This window comes from Globicephala melas, chromosome 8, assembly GCF_963455315.2.
Source record: "Globicephala melas chromosome 8, mGloMel1.2, whole genome shotgun sequence".
NCBI lineage: Eukaryota > Metazoa > Chordata > Mammalia > Artiodactyla > Delphinidae > Globicephala > Globicephala melas.
The window spans coordinates 61,999,315-62,025,245 of NC_083321.1; the positions used below are offsets into that span (position 1 = coordinate 61,999,315).

General features: G+C 37.1%; 2 protein-coding genes across 13 annotated transcripts in view; one reads left to right on the forward strand and one right to left on the reverse strand.

Annotated features, from left to right (window-relative positions):
- DLG2 (discs large MAGUK scaffold protein 2) overlaps positions 1–15,087 on the reverse strand; it is a 2,016,902-nt gene extending 2,001,815 nt beyond the window's left edge. For 2 of the 11 annotated variants that reach the window (XM_060303817.1, XM_060303816.1), the window contains exon 1: positions 13,975–15,086. In XM_060303817.1, coding sequence (XP_060159800.1) covers positions 13,975–13,993 — 19 coding nt within the window. In that variant the 5' untranslated portion in view covers positions 13,994–15,086. Of the gene's footprint in view, positions 1–13,974 lie in introns of all 11 variants that reach the window. The other 9 variants (XM_060303819.1, XM_060303818.1, XM_060303821.1 and 6 more) reach the window with 6 other exon arrangements.
- A 128-nt stretch (positions 15,088–15,215) lies between these two features.
- Positions 15,216–24,324, forward strand: TMEM126B (transmembrane protein 126B). 2 transcript variants are annotated; one of them, XM_060303844.2, is made up of 5 exons: positions 15,216–15,343; positions 18,727–18,848; positions 19,916–20,109; positions 21,177–21,288; positions 21,897–24,324. In XM_060303844.2, exons 2-5 carry the CDS (start codon positions 18,736–18,738, stop codon positions 22,078–22,080), a joined length of 603 nt encoding a protein of 200 aa, XP_060159827.1. In that variant the 5' UTR covers positions 15,216–15,343; positions 18,727–18,735; the 3' UTR covers positions 22,081–24,324. The 2 variants fall into 2 exon arrangements, with proteins under 2 accessions (XP_060159827.1, XP_030691792.2); XM_030835932.2 differs by lacking the exon at positions 15,216–15,343 and adding an exon at positions 15,917–16,035.
- The last annotated feature ends 1,607 nt before the right edge of the window (positions 24,325–25,931 follow it).

Below are 25,931 nucleotides of genomic sequence, written 5' to 3' on the forward strand. Positions count from 1 at the left end.
ATAAAGCCATCGCTGACAGTTAAAATTAACCACTGTCCCCCTTCTTCCAAACCATTTTGCCTACACAAATACCGCAGGCATTCTTAATACATACTGTTATATTATGGCTCTTGATTGCATGTCTTCACTGCCCGCAAGACAAAATATCCTTGAAAAAGTCACCAAAGTGACAGTGTCTTTGTGTGTAGTAGGTGAAAATTGTCTTTTTTTTTTTTTGGAAGTCAGAAGATTCAATTTTGTTGTTCCAATATGAAGATCTATTTGGAGAATGTCAAGTCACATATTTTTAACTAATAATAATTATGTACACCAAGAATACAAAAGACAGTAACTGATTTACTCAGACCTGAAATGCATTATGAGAAAAGGCAAGACTCATCTTAACCAGTAAACAACTGCTTTCATCATCAACTTGTGTTTTATAAAATTATGTTTGGAAAGCTTCTGAAGAAAATGGCAACAAAGTTCAGACCAGAGTCTTAAATATTACATTGATAATTTTCCTTTTTATGATTATATATATATCTTATTTGTTCTCTCTGTTTGAGGATTTCTTATCCGAGGAACTAACAATATACAAACTTTTCATTTATAAGGCACATTATGAACAGGGTTTCTTATGGGTATCATTTGGGATGAAAGACGACTGGAATTATCATTGGTTTTCCACAATTTCATCCTTTGCCCAGATTCTGTCATGAGTAAGAGTTTTACTTAGAGTCAATGTCACTTCCTTCAAAAGTCTCTTTTGATATTCCTGGCACTTCTCCATCTGACCAGAGCTCTTCTGTTACCTTATATTTTCAAATCATATGATGGATATTCATCAAAATTTCCATGCTTTGAGATTCATTCTTTTTTCTTCCAGCTTTACTGAGGTATGATTAACAAATAAAAATGGTATATGTTTAAGGTGTACAACAGGAAGTTTTGATAATACGTATATATTGTGAAGTGATTATCCACAATCATTACTACAAAGAATTGTCTTTGAATTTTAAAAGCCTTTCCCCCTTCAAATCTACCACTTTCACAAATTAAATACCAATTATGATAAGAATAATTCATATTTATTGAGTACTTTATTTCATATCTTTCTCCCAAACCTCCCAACTCTTCTCCCCCACAGCCATTCTCAGCTGATTATCACGCTATTTTATGGAAAATCATAAGAGAACTTCCACAAGCTCCTAACATAACATATACTGAGTTATTTGTAACTGCACCCCTATACTCTGCCTTCCCTCCTGTTACTATGGATAAAATATTTGTGTTTCTCTCTAAGGCCAACTCCTCTACTTGAGCACCTGAGCCTAGTCTCTTTTGCCTACTCGAGGACATTGCTTCATCATCAACTGTTTTCCTCTCCATTCAATCACTCCCTTCAGCATGCAAATCAACTGTATTATCAGTGATTTTTAAAAACTTTCCTTTATGCCTCATTCCTCTCCAACTAACTATAGTCCCCATTTCTCTGTTCCCCTCTAGAGCAAAACTCCTTTAAATTTCCCTTCATTCTTTCTTGAGACTACCCTAATCAAACTTTTCTTTCCAGTAATTCCACTAAAACTGCTCTTGTCAAGGTTACCTATTATCTCCATCCTACTAAATCCAGTGGTCAATTCTCAGTCATCTCACTTGACCCAACAGCAACATTTGATACTGTTGCACTCCTGAAACATTTTCTTCACTAGGCTTCCAAGCAGTGAATGCTGGTAAACGTTTAACAAACCAGTTCTCCAGGTAAAAAAGAAAATGTCAAACTTTAACTTGTCAAAACTGAACTCCAGATCTTATCCACCACCCCAATCTGCTTCCCCTGCAATGTTCTCCATCTCTCATCCTTCCAGCTATTCAGGCCAGAAATCGCTGGAGTCGTCATTCATTCTTCTTCTCTAGCTCTCTCTCTACATCGAATCCGTCAATAAATCCTGTTGGCTCTAACATCAAAGTACATACAGAATCCCATCACTTCTCACCACCTCCAGTGCTACTACCCTGGTCCAGACCATCATCTATCCCCTGCATTAATGAAATAACCTCTTACAAGTCTACATGATGTCACTTTTTCCCTCCTACAGTCTTTTCTAAACACAGCAGCCAGGAAGATGTTTTTAAGTCAGAAGTCAGATAGGATCACTCCTCAACTCAAACCCTCCAGTGACTCCCCATCTCACTCAACAAAAGCCTAGCTCTTTAATTTCAGCTTTTACACCTCTCCTTTTGCTCAGTCTACTCCAACCACAGTGGTCTCTGCTCTTTCTCAAATACATCAAGAACCCTCCTACCACAGGGACTCTACACTTGCCTTTCTGCCTAGACATTCTTCCTTCAAATATCCATGAAGCTTACTACTTCACTTCTTTCATATCTCTGCTCATATGTCACCTTATCAATGAGGACTTCTCTCATGCTCCTATATAATATAGCTTACTCCCTTAAAAGAAGGGAGAATTTCAATAAGCAGTAATGAATGGAGAAGGACATTGTGTAATTAGTTCTTTTTTTACCTAAGAAGGATAGAAATATAAAAATGAATATGGATGCACAGGAACTGTCTCCAATTTTAAAATAAGACATATATTAACAAAAGATGGTGTTATAAACATATGCTAGTACATGTGTATAAACCTTTAATTTTTAAAAATGCTTTCAAACTTTACCTGATATATTTTTAACAACTCTTTGAATCAGGGACAAATATTTGAATCCCCATTTTGTCAACAATTAAACAATCAGCTGTTTCCCTGAAAAGAGAGTGGCTTACTATACCTGAGCCTCTAATGCATTCCTAACCACTAATGTAAATAATCAACAATGTCATAATTATAGTACACCTCTCTCAGTTCTCATATGTATCTTTGGGCGCTAGTTATCTGATTATCTATAGTGCTTCAAGCTTTAGCCTTTCTCATTCTTTCATTTGTTAAACAGATAATTTTAAAAGTCTAAGTACCAGGCATCTTTTCTTTTTTCTTTACAATTATAATTCTTTTTCCTCTGTGAAAAAGATATAATTTTATAGGTACTCCACTTATTCTGAGATTTTTTTCCTGTGAATGGCAATTCCCAAAAATGTATCAATAGCATTCCCATAATCACATCAACAAATATAATTTGCTATGTAAGGGGACTTTCACTAATTCATTCAACATATATTTATTGAGTGACTGCCCAGGGAAGACACTGTATTGATTCAAAGCAGCTAGATGTTCTCTAAACCAGGAGAGCTTATTATGCCTCTCATCTCTGTATGAGAAAAATCTGACACATAAAACAAGATGGTAGAATATAAGAAAAACCAAATGGTTAAATACGGTCAAGTCTATCTTAGACAACTTAGGCTTTTGCATGCCAGCATCTAATGCTGGAATTCTGGCTGCCCTTTTACGCTTCTTTTGATTATTAATAATGATCACTACATAGTGTCAACTCCATTTCTGATTAAATTCTTATTTCTGATTAATGAAAGCTTGAATTCAAAGGTAATCTAAAACTAGATACCTATACAAAGATGATAAATTAAGCAAAAAAAAAAAAAAAAAAAATGACAAGTATCTTGTTATACAAGTCAAAGATCCCTAGCCAGATGCTGACTACTTGAATAAAGTGGAAAGTTGAGATAATCATCCAAGTAAGTCAGGACGAATACTTTAATTGATGTTCAAATTAAACCAGGTATAAGTGGAGATTTTTTTCACCTGAATTGCCAGTACAATGGCCTCAATTTTCCTATTTTCTTTGTTAAAGGAAATCTGTATTCATATGACTCCTGAGTCTATTGAAGGGATGAAACTAAATTTGTAATACCTGAAGGCACGTACAGGAGGAAATAGGAGGGAAATCTTTTTTTTTAAATTTCCCCTTAGTTTTTAATTTTTAATTAATTTTTTGGCTGTGCCATGTGGCACGTGGGATCTTAGTTTCCTGACCAGGGATCGAATCCCCACCCCCTGCATTGTAAGTGTGGAGTCTTAACCACTGGACTGCCAGGGAAGTCCGGAAATCATTTTTTTAAATAAAAAATTTTTGCATGAAATATGCAATCCAAAGGATATAGTGAATGTTACATAACTGGAATTATAAGTAATCATGTGTCTGTTAATCAAGCTTCAACTCTTTTGTATTTGGTTTAAGAATAGCATTACTAAAAAGTTACAAATAATTTGGGACAGGTGATTTAAATTTGAAACAGTAAACGGCAATACTGCTAACAAATGAAATTTTAGAAAGAGGGAAAGGATAACATAAAATTATTTGCCACAACTAAAAATAAAAGGAAGAATTATAGAACATGTGATGGTATTGTTCAGAAAACCAAGATCAAAGTGTAATAGAGGAAAGGGTAAACTAAATACACAAATCATTTAGAATAATAAAATTCCTTTAAATAAATTTATGTAACATTTTCAGTTTAGAAAGAACTTTCACGTGCATTATCTGATCTGATTCCCACCACTGAGAAGTCATATTGCCTATTTCACATGAAACTGAAATTCATAGTGGCTTGTCCAATCACAGAACTACTGAATAACAGATTTGGAGCTTAATCCTAAAGCTTTTGATTTCAAGTATAGTGTCTTCTCCACAGTACCACCCTTAATGCTCCAGAAACAGAGTTGAGCATATTTCTATGGAAAAAAAGTAAAACTTGACCAATCAGACATAATTTTATCACTGAATTTTAGAATCTAGGGTTATATGTTGAAACTCTTATTTTTACATGTGTTTATTACTATAAAAATTATATTTATAACATATAAATTAAAATGGTCCTACCTTTAAAACCTGATAGAGATAAAAAGTTCTTTGATTCATTAATCAAATATTTATCTTACTATGCTCTAGACACTGGGAACTCAACACTGAACAAGATAAATATTCTACCATCTTAGGGATTTCTTTTGTCTGAAAGTAAAGATAATTAAATAGAAAATTTAAACAAAGTAAAAGACTAAAATAGAGTGGTGTCATGCTATGATGAGGTACCAGGGGTCATGAGAACAGAGAAGTGAATTGATACCATACAGACCATGCTATGTTTGGCCTTATACTGAAGGAGGACTAACAAGCCATGGAAGATTTTTTAATAAAGATGAGCATGACCATTTTTTAAAGTTTTAGAAAGATCATCCTAACTACGGTGTGATATATATCAATTGAAAGAAACAAAAATGATTAGAGTTTTTCCCTCTCTCATGCCATTTCAAATGAATATATGCAACATTGAACAGTTTTTGATTATTTACAATATAAGACATTATGACTAGCAAATAAAAATATTTTATTAGGAAGTACTTATATGTGCTTAATTCTTATCATTGACATTATTGTTCTTGTTATTTTGTAAATTAAGATATTCATATGAAAATAATAAAATGATGAATGCCAACAGAAAAGTTATCCTCGTACCAGGTCTTTAAAAAGAAGCTTTTTTAATATTAAAATATACAGTTCAAGGTGATACAACAAAGGTGTCATTTTATTACTAATAAAATTAGCTGGCCTTTTTTGAGCAATGCTAAGCATTCTGCAGAGATCACCTTATATAATTTTCACAAGAACCCCAAGAAATACTACTATACACATTTTGCAAATGAGGAAACAAACTGAGAGAAATGAAATAACTTGCCCAAGGCTACACAACCAGTGTTGGAACCAGGGTATAAACCATGGTCTATCTGGCACCAAAGCCCATACTTTTAAGTATTATGCCATATTGAAACGTAACTTATTGGGAAAGGATCAGTGTTTCTTTTTTCTTTAATTGTCCTTAGCAATTATACTACACTTCCAGCCCGCCGCCTCCCCAAAAATTTTTTTAAATATACTTCAACAAACACCTGTTGATAAGGCTACTTCCCTTACTGACACAAAAAGATATTAATATGAAATGGTGAATTTATATTACTACCTTTCAGATAAGTCATGCTTTCAGAATTTCTACAGAATTCTTGAAGAGAACAATGGGAAAAGTAGAAGGTTAAATAGTAATAAATAGAAAGAAAGAAGATAGTAAATTGCATCTTCAGCTGAATACTGAAATATGCCTTATTCCAGTTGTAACAAACTAGAAAAAGAAAATGAAAAAATAGGTAAAACTTGGGATTTAAATTGTGGGGAAAATGTATGGACAGATTTAAAGCAGATCTAAAGACTGCAATCATTTTGTAAATATTGGATGGTTTACAGATTACTTTAGCAACATTGAAAGAGAAGAAATACTCATAAGAAACATTATTCTATTCTAAAAAAAAAGCAGTGTGGCATTTCCTTTCTGTAACCAGATGTGTACTTGCCACATCTGGGTAGGCTAACTCCAGAAGCTGACCAGGAAGCTGGACCCAGACAACTGATGGAAGGAGAACAACTTTCCTCTGAACACAACTTTCCTCTTCCTCGGACCAAAAAAACAGAAAGAAGGAAAGAAAGTATTCTGATAAGCATTTGTATAGCACTTTCCTATTCCCAAAATAATTTCCACATGGGCTAGATATTTTTCTTTGTCTCAATAATCCTAAGAGTTGAGTATTATTAGTGTAGTCATGTCTTAAGATGAGGAATTTGAAGCTCAGTCTGTTGATCTTCTTTAGATAACTTATTCAGCTAATGGTAAAGATAGGATTCCGTCCCAGGACTCTCCTCCACTGCACCATGATGCCATTCATTTGTTCAAAGAATACCTTACTCATACAGTAGAAAGAACATTGGATGAGCTTCCTGTCCTAATTCTATCACTAACTTTATAAAAGTGAAGTTAATATATATTATCTTATTTGATGGGGAAAAGAAATAACATATATGGGGGGGAGTATTAAACCCCTTTTAGAAAAGGAAACTGAGGTTCAGAAAGATGATATGAGTTTCACAAGGTCACCTGGTGGCATTATCATAAGAAGGCATGTGAAGTACCTGTGCGAGGCTGGCACTTTGAGATGTTAATTTCTTCTCTCCCTAAATGTTCCCATTTCCTTTCTTCTCATTCAAGCTGGTAACTGGTTTTGTACTTTATTGCCTCAGGGGAGGTATGTACCAGGACAGAAAACCGAGGGGATTTTAAAGTTATCCCAGTGTTGCTTTCCAAAAGCCTAAACCCTCCAAAGAAATGTTTGTTTCAGAGATGAAAGAGAGATTCTCAGGTACATGCAGAGAGGGGGACATCTCCTAGCCCCTCCCCAGTCTAGAAAGAGATTTTCTCAGTTGAAAAATAAGAGTTTTTGGGTCCCAAGGCAGCAGGTATCTAGGCTCTGTTTCCTGGCAGCATTGCCTGAAAGGCCAAAAGACCCCAGAGAGGAAAAGCACCATTATGCAGCTACGCAAACAGAAACGCAGAAATTCTGGGGAAAAAACATTTAAATACATGTCTTAGAAGCAGCAGTTGTTGCCAGACCAGAAAGAACCATCTAGACACAACAACTCATGCCTCAGGGGTAAACTGTTGTATATAGATGATCAATGACCAGAGTATACGCCCATTCCAGATAGAACCCTACCATAACCCCACGGAAGTAGGAAAAAACTCAAAAAGGATTGGAGTGATTCTGCCCACAACTTAGTAATTAAGAGTCAAAAATAAAGTTGAACTATAGAAAATAAATGGTTATTTCTTACACACCTAAATTTATAGACTGAGCGTCCAGCTCAGTGATTATCAGATCTTGTCCCTTCTCCTAGAAGCCAGGTCTTCTGACTACTGGTCTAGGTTTTTCCCACAATATCACTGCTATTGAGGATTATAGGGACATGATGCAAAGAAATGAACATGACACGATGTTAATCCCAACATACACAGTGAAATTGCCTGTGTCCGTATCTGTCTCCCTAATAAATTTTAAGCATCATAAAAGCAGACACCGAATATCATTTGCCACTGTAAAACATGCACCTAGCACAGTGCCTGGTACATAGCAGGTACTCAATAAACCTTTGTTGAATGGATAAATGATGGAATAAATAAATAGAAGGAAAGCTATTTCCTTAAACACATACCCAAATTTACCTTTTAAAATAATTTATAGTTTATTACCTATAAGGTATTTTAAATAGTACAGAACCTAACAGGTTTATTTCAAGTCTCACCACACTTTCAATGATAAAGATGTCACAACTCTCCAAAATGATAGGCCCCCTACAGAAGCCTCAGAGTCTTACTCTAACAGAATTAGGGCCCCAATGGCTGGCAAGATGTGTCATCAGCAGCAATGGGATACATAATCTTACTCATAATCTTTGAAAGATTTAACTTAATTCATCTTCACAGGATTTTCTACTTTATATCATTTCCTCTTGATTTTAAATCCTAAAACAAATGAGGTCAGGAGAATTGTTTCATAATAGAGGCCATTTGGCCATAATTCTTGAAATAGCTTTGAAAAACTCACTAAAAACTGAATCTATGCAGAAAGCTTACTACTTGGAATTTGGAATGACTGACTGGACAGAAGAGACTGGGTAAAACTCATGATCCTTTGCTGACAAAGCAACCTACATTGAGGATACAGAGCCCTCGTGCCTTGACTGCTACAAACTCCTGAGCAGGAATTATAGCTGGGGTACAAGTGCTCTTGCTCCAGTTAAAAATAAAAAATAAAAAGATTTTATACATCTCAGCATTATACTCAAAAATATTCTATCATCACTGACATGGTTACACAATAAATATTAAGAAATAAAAGCATATAATGAGAGTATATAATTAAGAAAGAAGAGCATTCTTATAGTTTACTGAATGTATTGTTATAAAAGAGTGACGGATTAATTGATTGATTGGCAAAGGCATAAATGAATTGAATGTCTTAATTTGATGTTTTAAAAATCCAATATTTTGTGTACATCTTCTCACTGACTAGACTCTTCCACCCAAAGATGTAACCAATCATAGGCCTAAAGGAAAGATCAAATATTCTATCATGAATGGAGCACTTGGGCAGTTTCCCAAAAACCTAACAGTTCAAATATTTTATGGTGTCAATTCATTAGCATATCATTTGCAACATTCCCAATACATAAAAACTGTAAAATAAATTCAATTTACAGATAACTTTAACACTATGCCTATTGTTTGCTTCATAACATACTCCTAATCAGTAGTTGAATACAGAGTATTCTATTTCTCTCTTCAGAATGTTCTCTCTTTATGCCTCCTGATTGATGAGTATTTTCCAACAGCAAGGATCTGTGGCTTGATGTAGAGAACAAACATATGGACACCAAGGGGGGAAAGTGGGGGGGGGGGCGGTGGTGGTGTGATGAATTGAGAGATTGGGATTGACGTGTATACACTAATATGTATAAAATAGATAACTAATAAGAAACTACTGTATCTAAAAATAAATTAAATTAAAAATTAAAAACAAAAGAATCTGTGGTGTCATGATTTTTAACAATTCTCTCAACCAAGGTCAAGATGTCCCTTTTGAGGGATTTTAAATCTAAAAAAATCTTTAGTAAGTTATTTTACTTTGACTTACAGAAATTACAAAAGTTTGAAACCTGCCTTTTCCCATCTGTCTCTGGGGCTTAACTCTTTTGAGTTCTACTGGCTCGGAAAAAGAAAAAGCATATAAAGTTTTTTGAAATTGAAAAAGCATCTGAAAGTAATCCTGGTATGGCAAACACAAAAGTTCAAACAAAAACTTGGTGAAGTACATACAGAAGGGATAAAATAGCTACTCAGGTGTAATCAATAAATTTAGGTACCTATTTTCCCCTTTAGAGAACCTGAAAAAAAATTTAGCAATTGAAGAAAAGCTAGAGATAGAGAGTATGCTCTGATGCTTAGATAATGAAAGGCAAATATAAACTAGTGAGATCCTACAAAAAAGAAGTTAAGCCACAAAGTGCAGGAAATAGATAATGAAAGAAATTTTTAAATGAGGAAAAATTAAACATAAGAGTTATAAGTTCCCTTCCAGAGAGTGGGGAAAAAAGAAAAACAGAAATGACACTTTTATGAAGTATACAGTCAACCAAAAGGAAAGAGTGTAAACCCAGGAAACAACAATCTCAATTTCACAAATGTCCATAAGATACATGGCAATATCATGTCTTGGGATTCTAATCACACAACATTCTTCAACTTCCTTTAAAAAGAACAATGTCAAAACATGTGAATTATGAAAATAATAGTGTTTAAGTTTCAGTACATGGTATACATACTCTATTATATGGCTAAAAACAGTTGCAACAGAAGAATTCAAAGGAAATAAAGTGTCATGTAAATTAATAACATCAGATAGACTTCTATACCAATTTAAAAGAAGAGCAGAATAGGACAATTTTTTAAAAACACAAATGAAATAAGCATCAACCTCAAAGTATTAAAAGCATTGATTTTTTCACATATTTAATGACAATAAAGAGAAAAAACTGCTCAATAAAGAAACTGCAATGTACTAAAAAATTCTGTTGAAGTATATTTTATCACTAAAACAGCAACTTTCTGCAAAAACCACAGGAGAGAACACAACTATCATTAACTTTAATTTCTTGCATTAATCCAAGATGAAATCAGATCAATTCACAAGTCTGTTGAAATAGCCCCTTACTATACATCATGACCTTGCATCATAACAGAGAATGCTGATACAACTTATCTTGGACTGGCCCTGAATTTTCAGAATTTAAAACAGGTCAAAGATATCATAAATGCTCAGTTGGGAGCAAATCAAGTTACAACTGAAGAAAAGAGAATCCTGAATGAAAAGCGACTGTTGAGAGAAAAATCTCTCTGAAGAAGAAATGATGAGTGTTCTGTTGATAAAACTGAGATCTATAAAAATGTGAAGAGAGTGAGGTAGAAGAGGTAGGAAGTAATGTCATAAAGCAAAATAGCACTGAATATAGCAGTTTTGGCTTACCTAAGAACAATCAAAAATAGCACCTAAAAATGTACTTAGGGACTTTCCCGGTGGTCAAGTGGTTACAACTCTGTGCTTCCACTGCAGCGGGCCCGGGTTCCATCTCTATTCAGGAAACTAAGATTCTGCACGCCGTGAAGTGCAGCAAAAAAAAAAAAAAAAAATGTACTTAGATGTCACACCCATTCCCACTTCCTACCATGCTTGTGTGTTACCAATCAGAGAAACTACTCTCTACTTTTACAATAACATACAAAATATATAACAAGTGAGAAATATGTCTTATGAAAATTTCTTATTATAATAAGAATATATTCAACAATGAATAAACACTTGGCTCTATGAGGATAGTTATTGTTTAAAATTACATAAAGCCTAGCTTCCATCCTATCTACCACATGCAACAATGAAGAAAGAAAAAAGAGGGACTTCCCTGTTAGCACAGTGGTTAAGAATCCGCCTGCCAATGTAGGGGACACAGGTTCAAGCCCTGGTCCGGGAAGATACCACATACCATGGAGCAACTAAGCCCGTACACCACAACTACTGAGCCTGCGCTGTAGAGCCCGTGAGCAACAACTACTGAGCTCACGAGCCACAACTACGGAAGCCTGCGAGCCTAGAGGCCACGCTCCGCCACAAGAGAAGCCACCACAATGAGAAGCCCGTGCACCGCAACGAAAAGTACCCCCCGCTCGCCGCAACTAGAGAAAGCCCACGCGCAGCAACGAAGACCCAACGCAGCCAAAAATAACTAAATAAATTTTTTAAAAAATACAAAAGAGGGCTTCCCTGGTAGCACAGTGGTTTAGAGTCCGCCTGCCAATGCAGGGGACGCGGGTTCATGCCCCGGTCCGGGAAGATCCCATATGACGCGGAGCGGCTGGGCCCATGAGCCATGGCCGCTGAGCCTGCGCGTCCGGAGCCTGTGCTCCGCAACGGGAGAGGCCACAACAGTGAGAGACCCACGTACCGCAAAAAAAAAAAAAAAAAAAAAAAAATACAAAAGAAGCAGCACAAATATTAAAAAGAAAGAAAGAGAAAAGATTCAGGATGATAGAGGACTGTGCTCTCTGCAGAATAAATCTAGGTTATACTTCAAAGTATTTGTTTTACTTATAGAAACAGTACAGACAGTAAGCTTAGCTAATTAAAAATATAATGTACATGTCATAACTTGTTTGGTTAGTTGTCTATAATATTTTAAAATATATATCTTAATACTAACAGTTTTAAGAGATTTTTTAAAAGATAAGCTGTTTCTCTAGATTAGTTCATGAAGTAAATTACATAATGCATATACTTTAGTAATATCCAAATATGTACTTGTTAATTAGAACTTTGTACTTTGCTAATTAGAACTTGTTGATTCCTTAAAAAATTTGACCCACTACAATCAATCCACTGGTAAAGAATAAGAGAAGAGGAAGGAGGGAGGGAGGAAAGAAGAGGAAGGAAGGAAGCAGGGAAGAAAATAAATTATTTCTCATAAAGTATGGTTTTCAATAATGTATCGGCAATTTTTGTAACTTTCTTTAAAGGTAATAACTTTTGTAAAAATCTCAGTCTGTTGGGTTTAGAAATCTTAAGTTCACCCTGCTTAGTTAAGTTATATCTAGAACATCAATGCCTTTCCTCCTCCTCCTTCCCAGATACCTTTTTAACCCTCTCTTTCTCTCTCCCTTTCCTCTCTCCCTTCCCTCTCTCCCTCTTCTCTCTGTCTCCGTCTCATACATACACACACACAAACACACACACACAATGTGTTTAATTCAATTACTAGTTTAAAATAAGTCCAAAAGGGACACTAACTAGAGCACAATAAATGGTAGAAAGAATAAAAATACACCTCAAGCTAAATAAGTCAAAGAGACGTATCCTTTATTGGCTACATTCCCCCAAATCATTCTTGTTCCAAATAAACCAATTGTGTCAGGTCTGGACAGGTGTAGCTCCAAAATCTCAAGGAGAGTTTACTTCTCTCAGTGATATTATGGAGGAGAGCAGGAGAAGGAAACAAGCCCAGTCTTAAATTCCAGCATACAAAGGGACATTTCTAGGTGTTTCAGAGGTTTTGTATATCATTGTCCTTCTCTACAGACAGCAGCTGGATAAAGAATCTCACTGATTATAAGTTTCCTCAATACACCTTCCAAATCCACAGGTAGGATTAAACATCATGCAGAGCTAGGTTGCACCTTAACCTTCACACTAAGCTTTAGTTTCAGACTGTAGCAACTCACATAAATGGTCAACATTTGGATCTATACTAGTCCACTACAGTAGAGTTCAAGGGTATTGGTACACATTTTAGTTTAAAACTCTTTTAAAAACTCCTTTATAGTTGATCTGGTCTTCTATAAAATGTCAAAAAACAAAAAACACCAGCTTCTCTAGGATCCTTAGGTGAACAGGGCTCACCTGGGGTAGATCTAGACTAAAGTGAATCCCAAGGTGTGACCTATAATAAACTATACTTCAGGAACCTTCCAGAGCTTGATCAGTGGGGGTGGGGAGTGGGGTATTTACCTGACTTGCAGAATTTGCCAATCATGTTACTGGATAATGTATACATCTGGAAAAGCACAACAGTTACCAAAGCGGTGCTTTATCACAAAAGTGAAGTTTCCACTAGAGTAAACCCAAACATGAAAGCTATTTTTAATAAAAGATAAATAATAAATCTATAATTGCATTCACTACAAACAACTTTATCTTTTACAACTATGTAATTTGCTTGATAAATATTAAATCCATGAGGAAGAGCTGCACTGTACAGGTTTCTTTTTTAAAGACTGTGTAAAAGTAACCTTTAACAAGCTAAGAAAGCAAGCTAAAGAAAATCCCAAATCTGTGGTATAAAATTTACGCTGATTACAAATGGTGATTTATACCACCTGATTTAGGAAACCATAAATGTCTATAATTAAATACAACAGTCCTACTTGGTTTTCATTTAGTAAAATAATATTACTGAATGATGTACCACAGAAAAGACATCATTACAACAACTACATCCCAAGCAAAATTCTACTCTCAAATGGACTACAATTTAAACTGCAAATAGCAGAACCAAGAAAAAGGAGAAACATATATAGAAAGCCTCATAGCCCACCTTTCTTCTTGACTGGCATTCTTGGGTCTTTCCACTGACACAGGATTCAAGATCTCTTTTCAGGTCTCAACTTGATCCACCTGGATGGAGGCCAAGGGCCAGGTAACTGTTGCAAACCACTTCACTGTTTGAAATCCAGGCTGTCTTCTCTTTCAAATAAAGAAAAAATGATGTATTTTTTCCACCAACTTTGACAGTGCCCACGGAGTTTAAAGAAAAATAGCTTTTGAGTTTTTCAATGTTTATAAAACATTTATTCTGTTTAAAAAGAAAATTATTGTAAGCATAGAAAACATTATTAAAACTCCTCTTCAGGCAGCAGCATTTTTGGAGTTCGATGACTAACTCAATTAAGGCACAAACCAAATTTACACAGCTGTCTCATTACTCAATACATGATCTAATTCAAAGATGAACTGGTTGATGATAAAAAACCCTCAATTCTTTAGAGAAAAATTTAAAACCCTCACCCCCCAAAAATACTTTTAAAAACCTCTTTGACTCTAGTCTCTAAAAAGGTGGGTGAGTTTGGACAGTTTCCTGGGGCAGAACAGACTGAAAGGCCCCTTTCTATTCACTGGACCAGAAGTTCCGGATCTCACCCCCTCAGTAAGACAGGATCCAGCTTGCTGTCACTTTCATTTTTTTTCTTCTGTGCTCTCCAAGCCCCTCAGGCTTGATCCTTAATGCCCCCTCTGATTCTGATCCTCCCACGTATTAACCGAGAGGATTGAAAAGAAGGAAAGCAATCCCCTGGCATGGAGACATTAAAGTGACAGTGCTACTCAATGGGCACTTGATGCAGGATGAGTTGGCGAAGATTTCTTCACACTGGAGTCATTCACATCATGCCGTCTCTTCGCATCCAAGCAGCTCCCTATCCGTCGAGGAAAAACACTGAGACTCTTCGAGACAAGTCAAACCTTCCCCCAAAGGTGTTTTCTGAGACGCTGTAGTAGTATTAGGCATGTGAGCATAAGCTGTGCAAACAGTTCGCGGTTTCCTAAATGAGAGAGTTCGGCCGCTTGGCTTCCACATCCACCCTTTTTCCCTCAGTCTCTCTCCAAACTACCCACCTTCCTTTTGCAGAAAAAACAAATCTCTCTGCTACCGCCGGCCACCCCTGCCCACACCCCGTTCTTATATAGAAGAGCACAGAAATGTCCTGCACCCTCCACGCGATGAAGTGTTTCCTCAGGCAGGAGAAACAGCAGCACTAGAAATTATATAACTCTCGATTTTGGCTTCTCTAAGACATGGAGACTGGAGGGTCGGGGGGTGCTGGTCTGGGAGATACTGCTGGGCACTGAACGCGCACAAAAGGGCGCCAGGCGTCCTCGCTGGGCCCCCCAACCCGAAACACCGGCTGGTAAGGGGGTCTTCTCGGGGAGGTGGGGGGCAAAATTCTCTCCAGTCTCTTTCCAAGCGAGGATAAAGGATAGAATATGAGGGGACTAAAGACTGAGAAGGGGAGTCTGACGGCTGTGAGGGGAGGAGGCTAGTCGGGGCTGCTCTGGCAGCCGGTTGGGGGCTCTAGGGAGGAGGTGCCCGAGAAGCCGGAGCCTTAACACACGGGCCATGCCAGAGGGGCAAGCACCCTGAAGGAATGAAAGGGGCTGGGCAGCTCGGCCCCAGCTAACGGAGGTGCCCTGAGGAGAGGAAAACGCGCAGCGACATCCCTGCGCTCGGACCGCCCCACGTTCCCCTCAGGAGGCGAGAAGAGGGAGCTACGATAACAAATTAAAGAGAAGGGAATACGGGCCTGGCAGGGGGGCGGGCCCATGGGAGTCTGGACCTCCTGGAAGCCAATGAGCGGCTCCCGTTTCGGGACGCCGGGCCCAATCACAGCCAGGATGGAGGGCGCGGCTTTTGACTGGGTCGGGGCGGGCCAGGGATGAGGGCTAGAGGCGTGAGCCCGCACCACTTCCCGCCCCGGGAGTTCTGGGTCCCCGCCCACCACTAGTCACGTGAGTCGCCAAAATGGCGGCGCTCGGGCGTGAGGCTGGAGCCGACAGGAGGGCTGCAGGTGTGGTGCCGGTGGGAGTTGGGGAAGCGTCCAAGGTAGGCGGAAACCCAGGGTGGTAGGGGCGGTGATTTCTGCAGCCTCAGGTGCTGCCGCACTCTTCTGAAATGATGCGCGTAAAAGGGATTTGAAGTCTAAAGAGAACAGCTCCCAAGTCCATGCAGGGCGCAATTAAATCCCTGGTTGCTATGAAAAGAGGTGGGGAGAAAGTAGGAGACCTAAAGGTTAGTCCTGTTTGATGTAGCCTGTTTTCTCTTCACTCGGGACGTTTGCATTTTAAATTTCCTGCCATTTTGTCCTGACCTCTGCCTGGGTTATGGGTTCTGAGGAGATGACTACATCTTGCTTATCCGGGGGGCTTTCAAATACCAGGTGAATGTCTGAGCAAATGATGAGTGAATGTTAAATAAAATTCTGAAGGTCAAGTGAAATAATACACATAAAAGCACTACAAAACCATAAAATATTACTGGTATAATCGTGGTGCCCAGTTGAGTGGCCTTGAACTAGTTACTCTTTAGATAAAATGTTAGTTATAGAGAAATTTTTACATTTCAGTACTTGTAAAAATTCTATCAGGAAGTTATCAGTATATTTCTCTGCTTTAATAACTGCCTTACAAAAACTATGCACTCAATAAATATTTGCTGTCCTGTTTCAGTATTTTAGGATCATAATCCTGGATATCTGTGTTTCCTATATATTGAGGTGTAGATGAGGTAGGAGGTTGATACAAGGGATTGCCTGAAAGTTTTCTTTGTGAGGAATAAGGCACTTCAGTGAATTGGATGACAGCAAAACGAAAAGTTTTCCCAAGTTTCTGGTTAATTGTCATGTTACTGACATCTGCCTTCATGTACACCAGAGGGATTAGATATAGAATCTCCCTTATATATTGCTATCTTGTCTTTTCCATTTGCCATTTAGATGTCAGAGAGAGGCAAAAGATTCAATCTAGTCTTTGAAAAATTGTAATTTATAAAATATTTTACTTTTTTTTTCTGTCCTCAGATATTTTAAAGAAAAAGATAGAACTGGCTTGAGTAAGTTCTTCAATGATGCAGGGAAAGAAACTCGTCCATTATTACTCATTGTTTGATACCATATGAAGATTCAAAAGAGTCTGTACCTTCAGGATGTTGATACCATGGATGAATTGGCCTTTCATTAGTTAGGGTTAGGGTTGGAACATATCACTTATTCAGGAAGTGAATATTACAGTGATGTTCAACATGTGTCCATTGACTACCAGCATCAGAATCACTTGGTGTTATTAAAATGCAGATTTCTAGACTTTACTCCTGTTGAATCCAGATATCTCAATAGGGAGCTCAAGAGACTGCATTTCAGATAAACTCGTGATTCCTGTGCACATGAAAAGTTGAGAATCTTACTAAGTCTCTTTTATGTCTTTTATGCTTAACCCTTTCCGATTCTCTTGCCCAGGACTCCTAAAATTTGAGACTTATTAGTCTATGCCCTTGACCATAAATGTTGTTAAAATGGAGAATCATATAAATTGTGAAAGGCATAGATTTAATCTATTCATTGGCTAATCTGGAATCCCATAATGCCAGTATGGCAAAAGATGTAACAAATATTAAGACGTTTCACAGAAATCTGAGAGTCTTATCCAGAGCAAAATATTCAGAAGGGATCCTTTCTGAGGGTTCAGTTTTGTTTTGTTTTTTTCAACTACTGGTTTCTGTTAAGATGCTACTGGCCAAACCTCATGGTCCCTTGACATTAGCAACTGTCTATTCATACATCACACTTGGGACACAGGAACTTTCCAACCCTGGAGCCCAGTGCCATATGTCCAGGCTCCCTGATATACTGCATAGCAATTTCCAGCAAAGGCCCTACTTCTGCCTCAGTAGGGATCTGGATATATATACCTTATATAATCCAAGGTAACCATGATCCACTGCCTCTTCCTAGGCTGGAATGTGTCCCTCTTTCTGATGTTCTCTCTCGATATTCTCCAAGGCAATCCCTGTTCTCTCCTACCTCTCCAGGAAAGTCAGCATAATCTCCAAAAGCTCAGGCTTTCATGAGACAGAGGATAAAGATAGTGGTCAACAAGTAGCTACTGTTTACTTTCAGCTCTGAAAAAGCTAGAGCATGGAGAACTACAAAGGGCCTGGCTACCTTCAGGGAAAACTGTAAAGAAAACAAAAAATATCTCAGTAAATTATCCTTCTACAACAAGTCCTCAGGCAAGTCAGCCTCTGAACCTTGTTGTCTCATCCATAAAGGTAGAGATGACCATTATCCAACCAATTTCTCAAAGTTGTTATGTGAATCAAAAAGCCATCATCTAGGGGCTTCCCTGGTGGCGCAGTGGTTGAGAGTCCGCCTGCCGATGCAGGGGACACGGGTTCGTGCCTCGGTCAGGGAGGATCCCACATGCCGCGGAGCGGCTGGGCCCGTGAGCCATGGCTGCTGAGCCTGCGCGTCCAGAGCCTGTGCTCTGCAACGGGCGAGGCCACACAGTGAGAGGCCCGCGTACCGCAAAAAAAAAAAAAAAAAAAAAAAAGCCATCATCTAACAGATAATAAGAGCTCACTAAATAGTGACTGAATCATTAACAAAGTGTGTGAAAGCAGATGACAGTACTTGACACTTTTACTAGAGTCTAAATGTTTTTTAATCTGAATCTGTAGAATTTATAAGATTTAATATTAACATCATGAGCTATTATGGTTCTGGATTTTTGTGTTTTTCAGGACATCAAGATGCCAACATACATATATGGTCAGTCCAGTCCTTCTCTAGGAGATGCAAAACTCAGAAAACCAATGCTCATCGAAATCATAGAAAAAAAATTTGAATATCTTAGAAAAGAAAAGTAAGAAACTCACCTAGACTGAAAGTCAATAACTTTATTTGCAGATCTTCTGTATTGCCATTGTTTCTAGGTATCTAAGATCCTGTTAACTTTATTGAGTTGGTTATAAAGAAAGCTTATTTTAAAAAAAGAACTGGAGGGAAACATGAGCAAATGAAAATAGTGGTTTGTTGGAATACTGAGACTGGATAATTTCTTTTCTCTCTTGAAATTGTTTTGTTTCTAAAATTGTTGAAATGTTATTTGTGCAATAAACATATTTTAATTAAAAGTAATTAGGAGAACACCATTTTGAGGGTTACTTATATTAATTATCAATTGTAATTAATTTCAGTTTAGAATTTATTACCTCAGTAACAGTGCTGAGCTCAGCAAAAGGGAATACAGATTCCATGATGTACATATAGTCTCACATTACCGTTCTGACTTTTAGGTTAATAGAGCTCAAGAATAAAATCAAAGGACGTTGATCTTAGACTTTAAACATTTCTGGATTTAGGTATGAGTCAGAAAAACTAGATCTTTCAAATTTCTTTGGATGAAGTTTTGGAAATCCTAGACAAATTATTTTAAATATCTGGACTACTTAAGAAATAGTTATTTTCTAGAAGGCCTAACCAAATGTAAAAAACTTTTTTCAAATGACCTTAAGCAAATTAATTCTTTTAGTAGAAAGAACAATATTCTTGGATTTAGATAGTTCATAAAATTTGGCTACATTGGAACATATTCATATTTATTTGTGGCCAAAATTTATTCTATCTTTAAAAGAGCTCCATCTTAGAACCACTCTATTCTCAGGAGGATAATTATATTGTTTTCTCATTAGAATGCAAGTTCTATGAGGGGTGGAATTTCTTTTCTTTTTTTTCTTTTTTTTTTCCACTTTATTCACTGCCCCACCCTCAGCACAAAGAAAATACCTTTCTTTGTATAGTATTGAGCATAGTAAATGCTCAAGAAAAATTTGATGTTGAGTAAATGTGTAATAACAAACCCAGGAAAGGATATATCTATTAGAAGAATATTATGTTGAACTTAATTCTTCACTTTGTTTTTCCAATTAGGACTTTAAATATATATGGAACAGTGACCTTTGGAACAACAGCTGGTTTCTCTGGAATATTGGCAAACTTAATTTTCAGACATTGCTTCAAGGTTAAACATGATGCTTTGAAGACATATGCATCATTGACTACACTTCCATTTTTGTCTACCATAGTTTCTTATGAGCTTCTTGTAAGACATGCTTTGTATTCAGGTAAATTTAAATTCATTAACATATAATGTGTTTATATCTAAGTAAAATTACTCATTAACATATACTGTTGCTACTGCTGATAATAGTCCCTTACATTTGTGTATTTCTTTACCACTAACAAAGTACCTTCACATATATTGTCCTGTTTCATCCCCACAACAATCCTCCTAATCATCCAGGGCAAGTAGTATTGTGTCTTTTCTTTACAGGTAAGAAACTAAGCTGAGACATGTTCAAGTACACTAAGAAGCAGCATGATATAGTGGGAAAAAAGGAGGCTTTGGTATACTACATATTTCACTTAAGTTTTGTGACACTGGGCAAGTCATTTAATCTCTGAGACTCAGTTGTCTTATCTATGAATTAGGACTAATAGTACTTACCTCACAGGATTGTTTTAAGAATTAAGATACTGTGTGTTGAATGTCTAACATAGTATCTGGCATATTATGGGCTTCTAATGTTATTTCCTACCTCCTCCCCTTACCTTAAGTTTCACAACTAGTAATTGATGGAACCTCTGACCCCTGTTCATCAGGTCCCTGCTTAAATACCTTTTCCCCAGGGAAACCTCTGATTCCCTCAGGTTAAGTTTCTAGATACATTCTCTACTCATTTTACCTTCAAAGCATATGCACACTTAAGATTATTTGTTTAAATATTTGTCTAATGTATTTCCTTCTTAGTAAACGGACCTGAAGGTCAGAGATTGGATCTCTTCTGTGTAATACTGTATCCCTAGCACATGCCTGACACATAGACAATATAAATGTACTACCCTAGAATCCAGATATCTGGTCTGCTAGTTTAATATACTTCACTATGAAATTACTTCTTCAACAGCCATATAAGTAAGAGGTAACTTATCTTTATGTGAAGTATAATAAAAGCATTTTTTAAATGTGATACATTTAGTCTATTGTACCATAGATTGAATTTCTAATATTCTTTCTACTATTTTGCTATGCTTGAGGACAATGCAAATAACTACTGTATGAGGACCCAAGACTCTTAATAGTTCTTATCCTGAGTTTTAAAAGGAGATCAAATTTACTTTTGTTTTCCAGGTAATATAAGCCGGGAAAATTGTGTTCTGAGAAGTTCACTGATTGGCATAGTGTGTGGTGTTTTATATCCCATTGCTTTAGCTTTTTCTAAAAATGGACGCCTGGCAGTCAAGTAAGTCCATCTTTTTGTTCCGTTTCTTCCTTTCTTCCCTTTTTTTTTTTTTTAAATTTATTTATTTAATTTATTTATTTTTGGCTGCTTGGAGGTTTTCTCTAGTTGAGGCAAGCAGGGGCTACTCTTGGTTGCGGTGTGCGTATGGGCTTCTCATTGCGGTGGCTTCTCTTGTTGCAGAGCACTGGCTCTAGGCACACAGGCTTCAGTAGTTGTGGCACGCAGGCTCAGCAGTTGTGGCTCGTGGGCTCCAGAGCGCAGGCTCAGTAGTTGTGGTGCACGAGCTTGGTTGCTCCACAACATGTGGGACCTTCCAGGACCAGGGCTTGAACCTGTGTCCCCTGCATTGGCAGGTGGATTCTTAACCACTGCGCCACTAGGGAATCCCCCCCTTTTTTTTTTAATGTTAATAAATTCTCCTTATTCTTTAGCTGCCAATGACACATTTTCATCAAAATATCATAGTTTCATATTTCAAATAGCTAATTTTAACCTTTTTTGCTATCTACATGAAAGATCTAGAATAGAAATGATCAGTTTAGGAGACATCAACAATTTTTTATAGAATTTACTTCCAGAGGAAGTAATTAATCCTTTTTCGTTTTTAGGTATCATACTGTTCCACTGCCACCAAAAGGAAGGGTTTTACGTTATTGGCTGCTGCTTTGTCAAACAGAGGTAAAAGCAATGTTGATTCCTCTTATACTTCAGACAGCCCTTGGAATATATCATGGTCAACAGCATTATGCAATATTTGAAAGTACACTTGAGAAAACTGTACATGAAGATTAACCAAAGAATGAATGGATACTAAATCAGTATAATGGACTTTTTTATGATGAGGACTTAGGCACTGCTGAAAGAGTTAAAAGTAATTCTGGATAGACAATTTGTTTCTTTTCCTTTTGCCTTGTGTATAGCAGGTGCTCAATAAATATTCAGTAATTAAATAAATATAGGTTTCGTCTCTGTTTTGTCATTGTCTGTGGAAATGGATTTGAGGCCTCAAGGTCTGATCATTTATGTATTATGTCTGATTCATTTATGTATGTATTCATTCACAAACATTTATTGAGCACCTGCTAGGTCTCAGACATTGTGTTACATATAGTAAGAAATCATCCTTATCCAGAAAGAACTCACAATTAGAAATGTGAACACATAGCATGAGAGGGTTTGAGAGATATACACATAATTCTTTGGGCACACTGAGGGTGTGGCTGTTAACTACTTGTGCAGAAGGGAAAGCTATGGGGAGAAAGTGACATTTGTCCTAGATTTTGAAAGGGAAGTTGAAAGTTCACAAGAAAGCAATATAGAAATAACATAACAGCCCATTCCTCTACTCTAAACTCGAATTCAGTACACTTCAGTACACTTACTAGCTCTTATCATTGACAAATTACCTTTACTGTGCTATTTAAAGAACATTTATTGAGTGCATTAATATAGGCACCAGGGGTACGAAAATTCAGTCACTGCCCTCAAGAAGCATAAAATCTAAAGAAAGAGATCACAGCATGCTTCTTTAAGTCTGCTAGAGCATTCTTGAGCTACATGTTTAGTTAGGGAAATAGGAGAGGAAATGAATGCTGTCTGATGGAAAGAATAAGACACAGAATGGAACCCCATAACTCATTCTCCTTGTCTTAATCACATTTATCTTGAGATTTAAAGATTTGGTCATCTGAGGCCCCAAGCAACACAAAACAGAAATGGAAGTCTTAATGAGGTGCTTTACAGCATCATATATAACAAAATGAAATACACACACTCTTTTACTAATAAAAAAAAAATGGTTAGTAAGCCGTCCAGCTTTGTATTCTCAGAATAATTCATGATACTTGAAACTCTGAGGAAAGGGCAGGCAATTGGGGGAAGAGAGGAAACCAAGTCAAATAGATAACAAGAACAATGGTATTAATATTAACTCTTAAACAATTATTATTATACAATTATACAAGTACATGAATACCTTCTTATTGTGAGATATACAAATGATCCAGAAGTATATAGAGCGTGACTTGAAAGTCCCCCTTCACTCCCACTCCATCCTATTTCTACTCCATTCTCCAGAGGCAACCATCATCAAGTTAGCACATCTTTTTCCTTGTAGTATTCTTTTGTAACTTACATATTTTTTTAATAAATGGTATTATCCATACATATACTGGAAATTAATTTTCCCTTCAATATATGTCTTGGAGATCTTTCCGACTCATTACGTGTAGGTCTAACATGTTCTTTTTGTTGACTGAAAAACATTCTTGGTGATTCTAGTATTCACATAGGTGATCCTTCCAATACCCTGGTCTCTCTATCCTACCACTTATTCCCATGGTCATACTTTAGACCTGTGCTGTCCAATATAGTAGTCATTAGCCATGTGTGGCTCCTGAGCATTTGAAATGTGAGTAGTCTAAATTGAGATATGTAGTAAGTATAAAATACACATTAAGTTTTAAAGATTTACTATGTAAAAAAGAATATAAAACATCTCAATAACCTTTTGATTACATGTTGAAATGTTACTCTTGGATATATTGGATTAAATAAAATACATTAAAATTAATTTTACCTGCTTTTTTAAAAATCTGGCTACTATGAAATTTTAAGTTATATACACAGCACATATTTTTATTGGACTGTGTTGCCCTAGACCTTGTCATTATCAATAAATTGAAATTCTTCACATTCTCAATTGTAAAATCCCATATTCTGATCACTACCTCCTGTCCTTCCTGTTTATTCCTTCTCATACTGCAATCCGGCATTACTTCAGCTCTATCAGAATCTATAATCCATCAATCCCACTACCTTTTCACTGTCTCTCACCCCCCTCACATCCTTACCATCTCCAGCTTCAGTCACATCAATCTTTTTAAAGTTTGCCAATATCAAGGGAAAAAAAACATAAAAATGAATCTAGCTAAGGTTGATTTTGAAATAAAGATATTTGCCTCGTTTTGTGAATTTTCTGTTCATGTCTTTGGCGCATTTGATTTGTAGATCAAATAAATTCTCTATAAATTCTGGGTATTTTGTTTCTTCATATGCTGAGATAGTAATCTGAGAAATACAGCAAGGTTGATTTAGGTTCACCTCCCTTGCCACCTGAAAGCAGGAGAGATCTGTATCTTACTCCATGACTTCAATTTGCCTTTTTTACAATAGAAAAAGCAGGGAAGTCTACCAGTGTTTTCCACTGGCTTTGGAAGCAGTACTTGCCAAAGTGGCTGTAAGAGGCCTGAAAGGAGAAATTAGGGAAAACTTGATCTGGGCCTGAGCCCAAAGGTGAAGCTAGGTGAACCAGAGTGCAGAAAGGCAGCAAGTCACTAGAGGCAAGATAGTTCAGAGGTGTGAAGTACAGCCTGGAGCTCCACTATCAAAGTTCAAATCCTGGCCTTACTACTTACCAACGGATAACTTTGAACAAGCTATTTCACCACTCTGCACCTCACTTTCCTCATCTGTAAACTGAGAAATAAAGATTGTACTTACCTCGAAGTGTTGTCAGCACTAAATGAGTTAATACATGTAAATCAAAACAGTGGCCAACTCACAGGGAGTCTGTATATGTTACTGCCATTACAAACAACCCAATCAAAAAATGGGCAGAAGACCTGAATAGACACTTCTCCAAAGAAGATTCACAGATTGCCAAAAAACACATGAAAGGATGCTCAACATCACTAATCATTAGAGAAATACAAATCAAAACTACAATGAGGTATCACCTCACACCGGTCAGAATGGCCAGAAAGTCTACAAACAATAAATGCTGGAGAGGGTGTGGAGAAAAGGGAACCCTCCTTCACTGTTGGTGGGAATGTAAATTGATAGAGCCACTGTGGAGAACAGTACGGAGGTTCCTTAAAAAACTAAAAATAGAGCTACCATATGACTCAGCAATCCCACTACTGGTCAAATACTCTGAGAAAACCATAATTCAAAAACAGTCATGTACCAAAATGTTCATTGCAGCACTATTTACAAAAGCCAGGACATGGTAGCAACCTAAGTGTCCATTGACAGATGAACGGATAAAGAAGATGTGGCACATATATACAATGGAATATTACTCAGCCATAAAAAGAGACAAAATTGAGTTATTTACAGTGAGGTGGATGGACCTAGAGTCTGTCATACAGAGTGAAGTAAGTTGGAAGGAGAAAAACAAATACTGTACACTAACACATATATATAGAATCTAAAAAAAATAAAGTAAAATGGTTCTGAAGAACCTAGGGGCAGGACAGGAATAAAGGTGCAGATGTGGAGAGTGGACTTAAGGACACGGGGAGGGGGAGGGGTGGGCTGGGACCAGGTGAAAGAGTGGCATGGACATATATACACTACCAAATGTAGAATGGATGGCTGGTGGGAAGCAGCTGCACAGCACAGGGAGATCAGCTCGGTGCCTTGTGACCACCTAGAGGGGTGGGAAAGGGAGGGTGAGAGGGAGACACAAGAGACAGGGGCTATGGGGATATGTGTATACGTATGACTAATTCACTTTGTTATACAGCAGAAGCTAATGCACCATGGTAGAGCAATAATACTCCAATAAAGATATTAGAAAAAAGAAAGAAAATCCCAGTTTCTCCCTGACGAGCGAAGGGAAGCGTTTGGACCCAACAACT

Coding starts and splice junctions, on each gene's coding strand:
- TMEM126B (XM_030835932.2), top strand. CDS start 15,955: ATGGCGGCGCTCGGGCGTGAGGCTGGAGCCGACAGGAGGGCTGCAGGT. Junction 16,036..18,726: donor GAGTTGGGGAAGCGTCCAAG/GTAGGCGGAAAC, acceptor TGTGTTTTTCAG/GACATCAAGATGCCAACATA. Junction 20,110..21,176: donor AAGACATGCTTTGTATTCAG/GTAAATTTAAAT, acceptor TTTGTTTTCCAG/GTAATATAAGCCGGGAAAAT.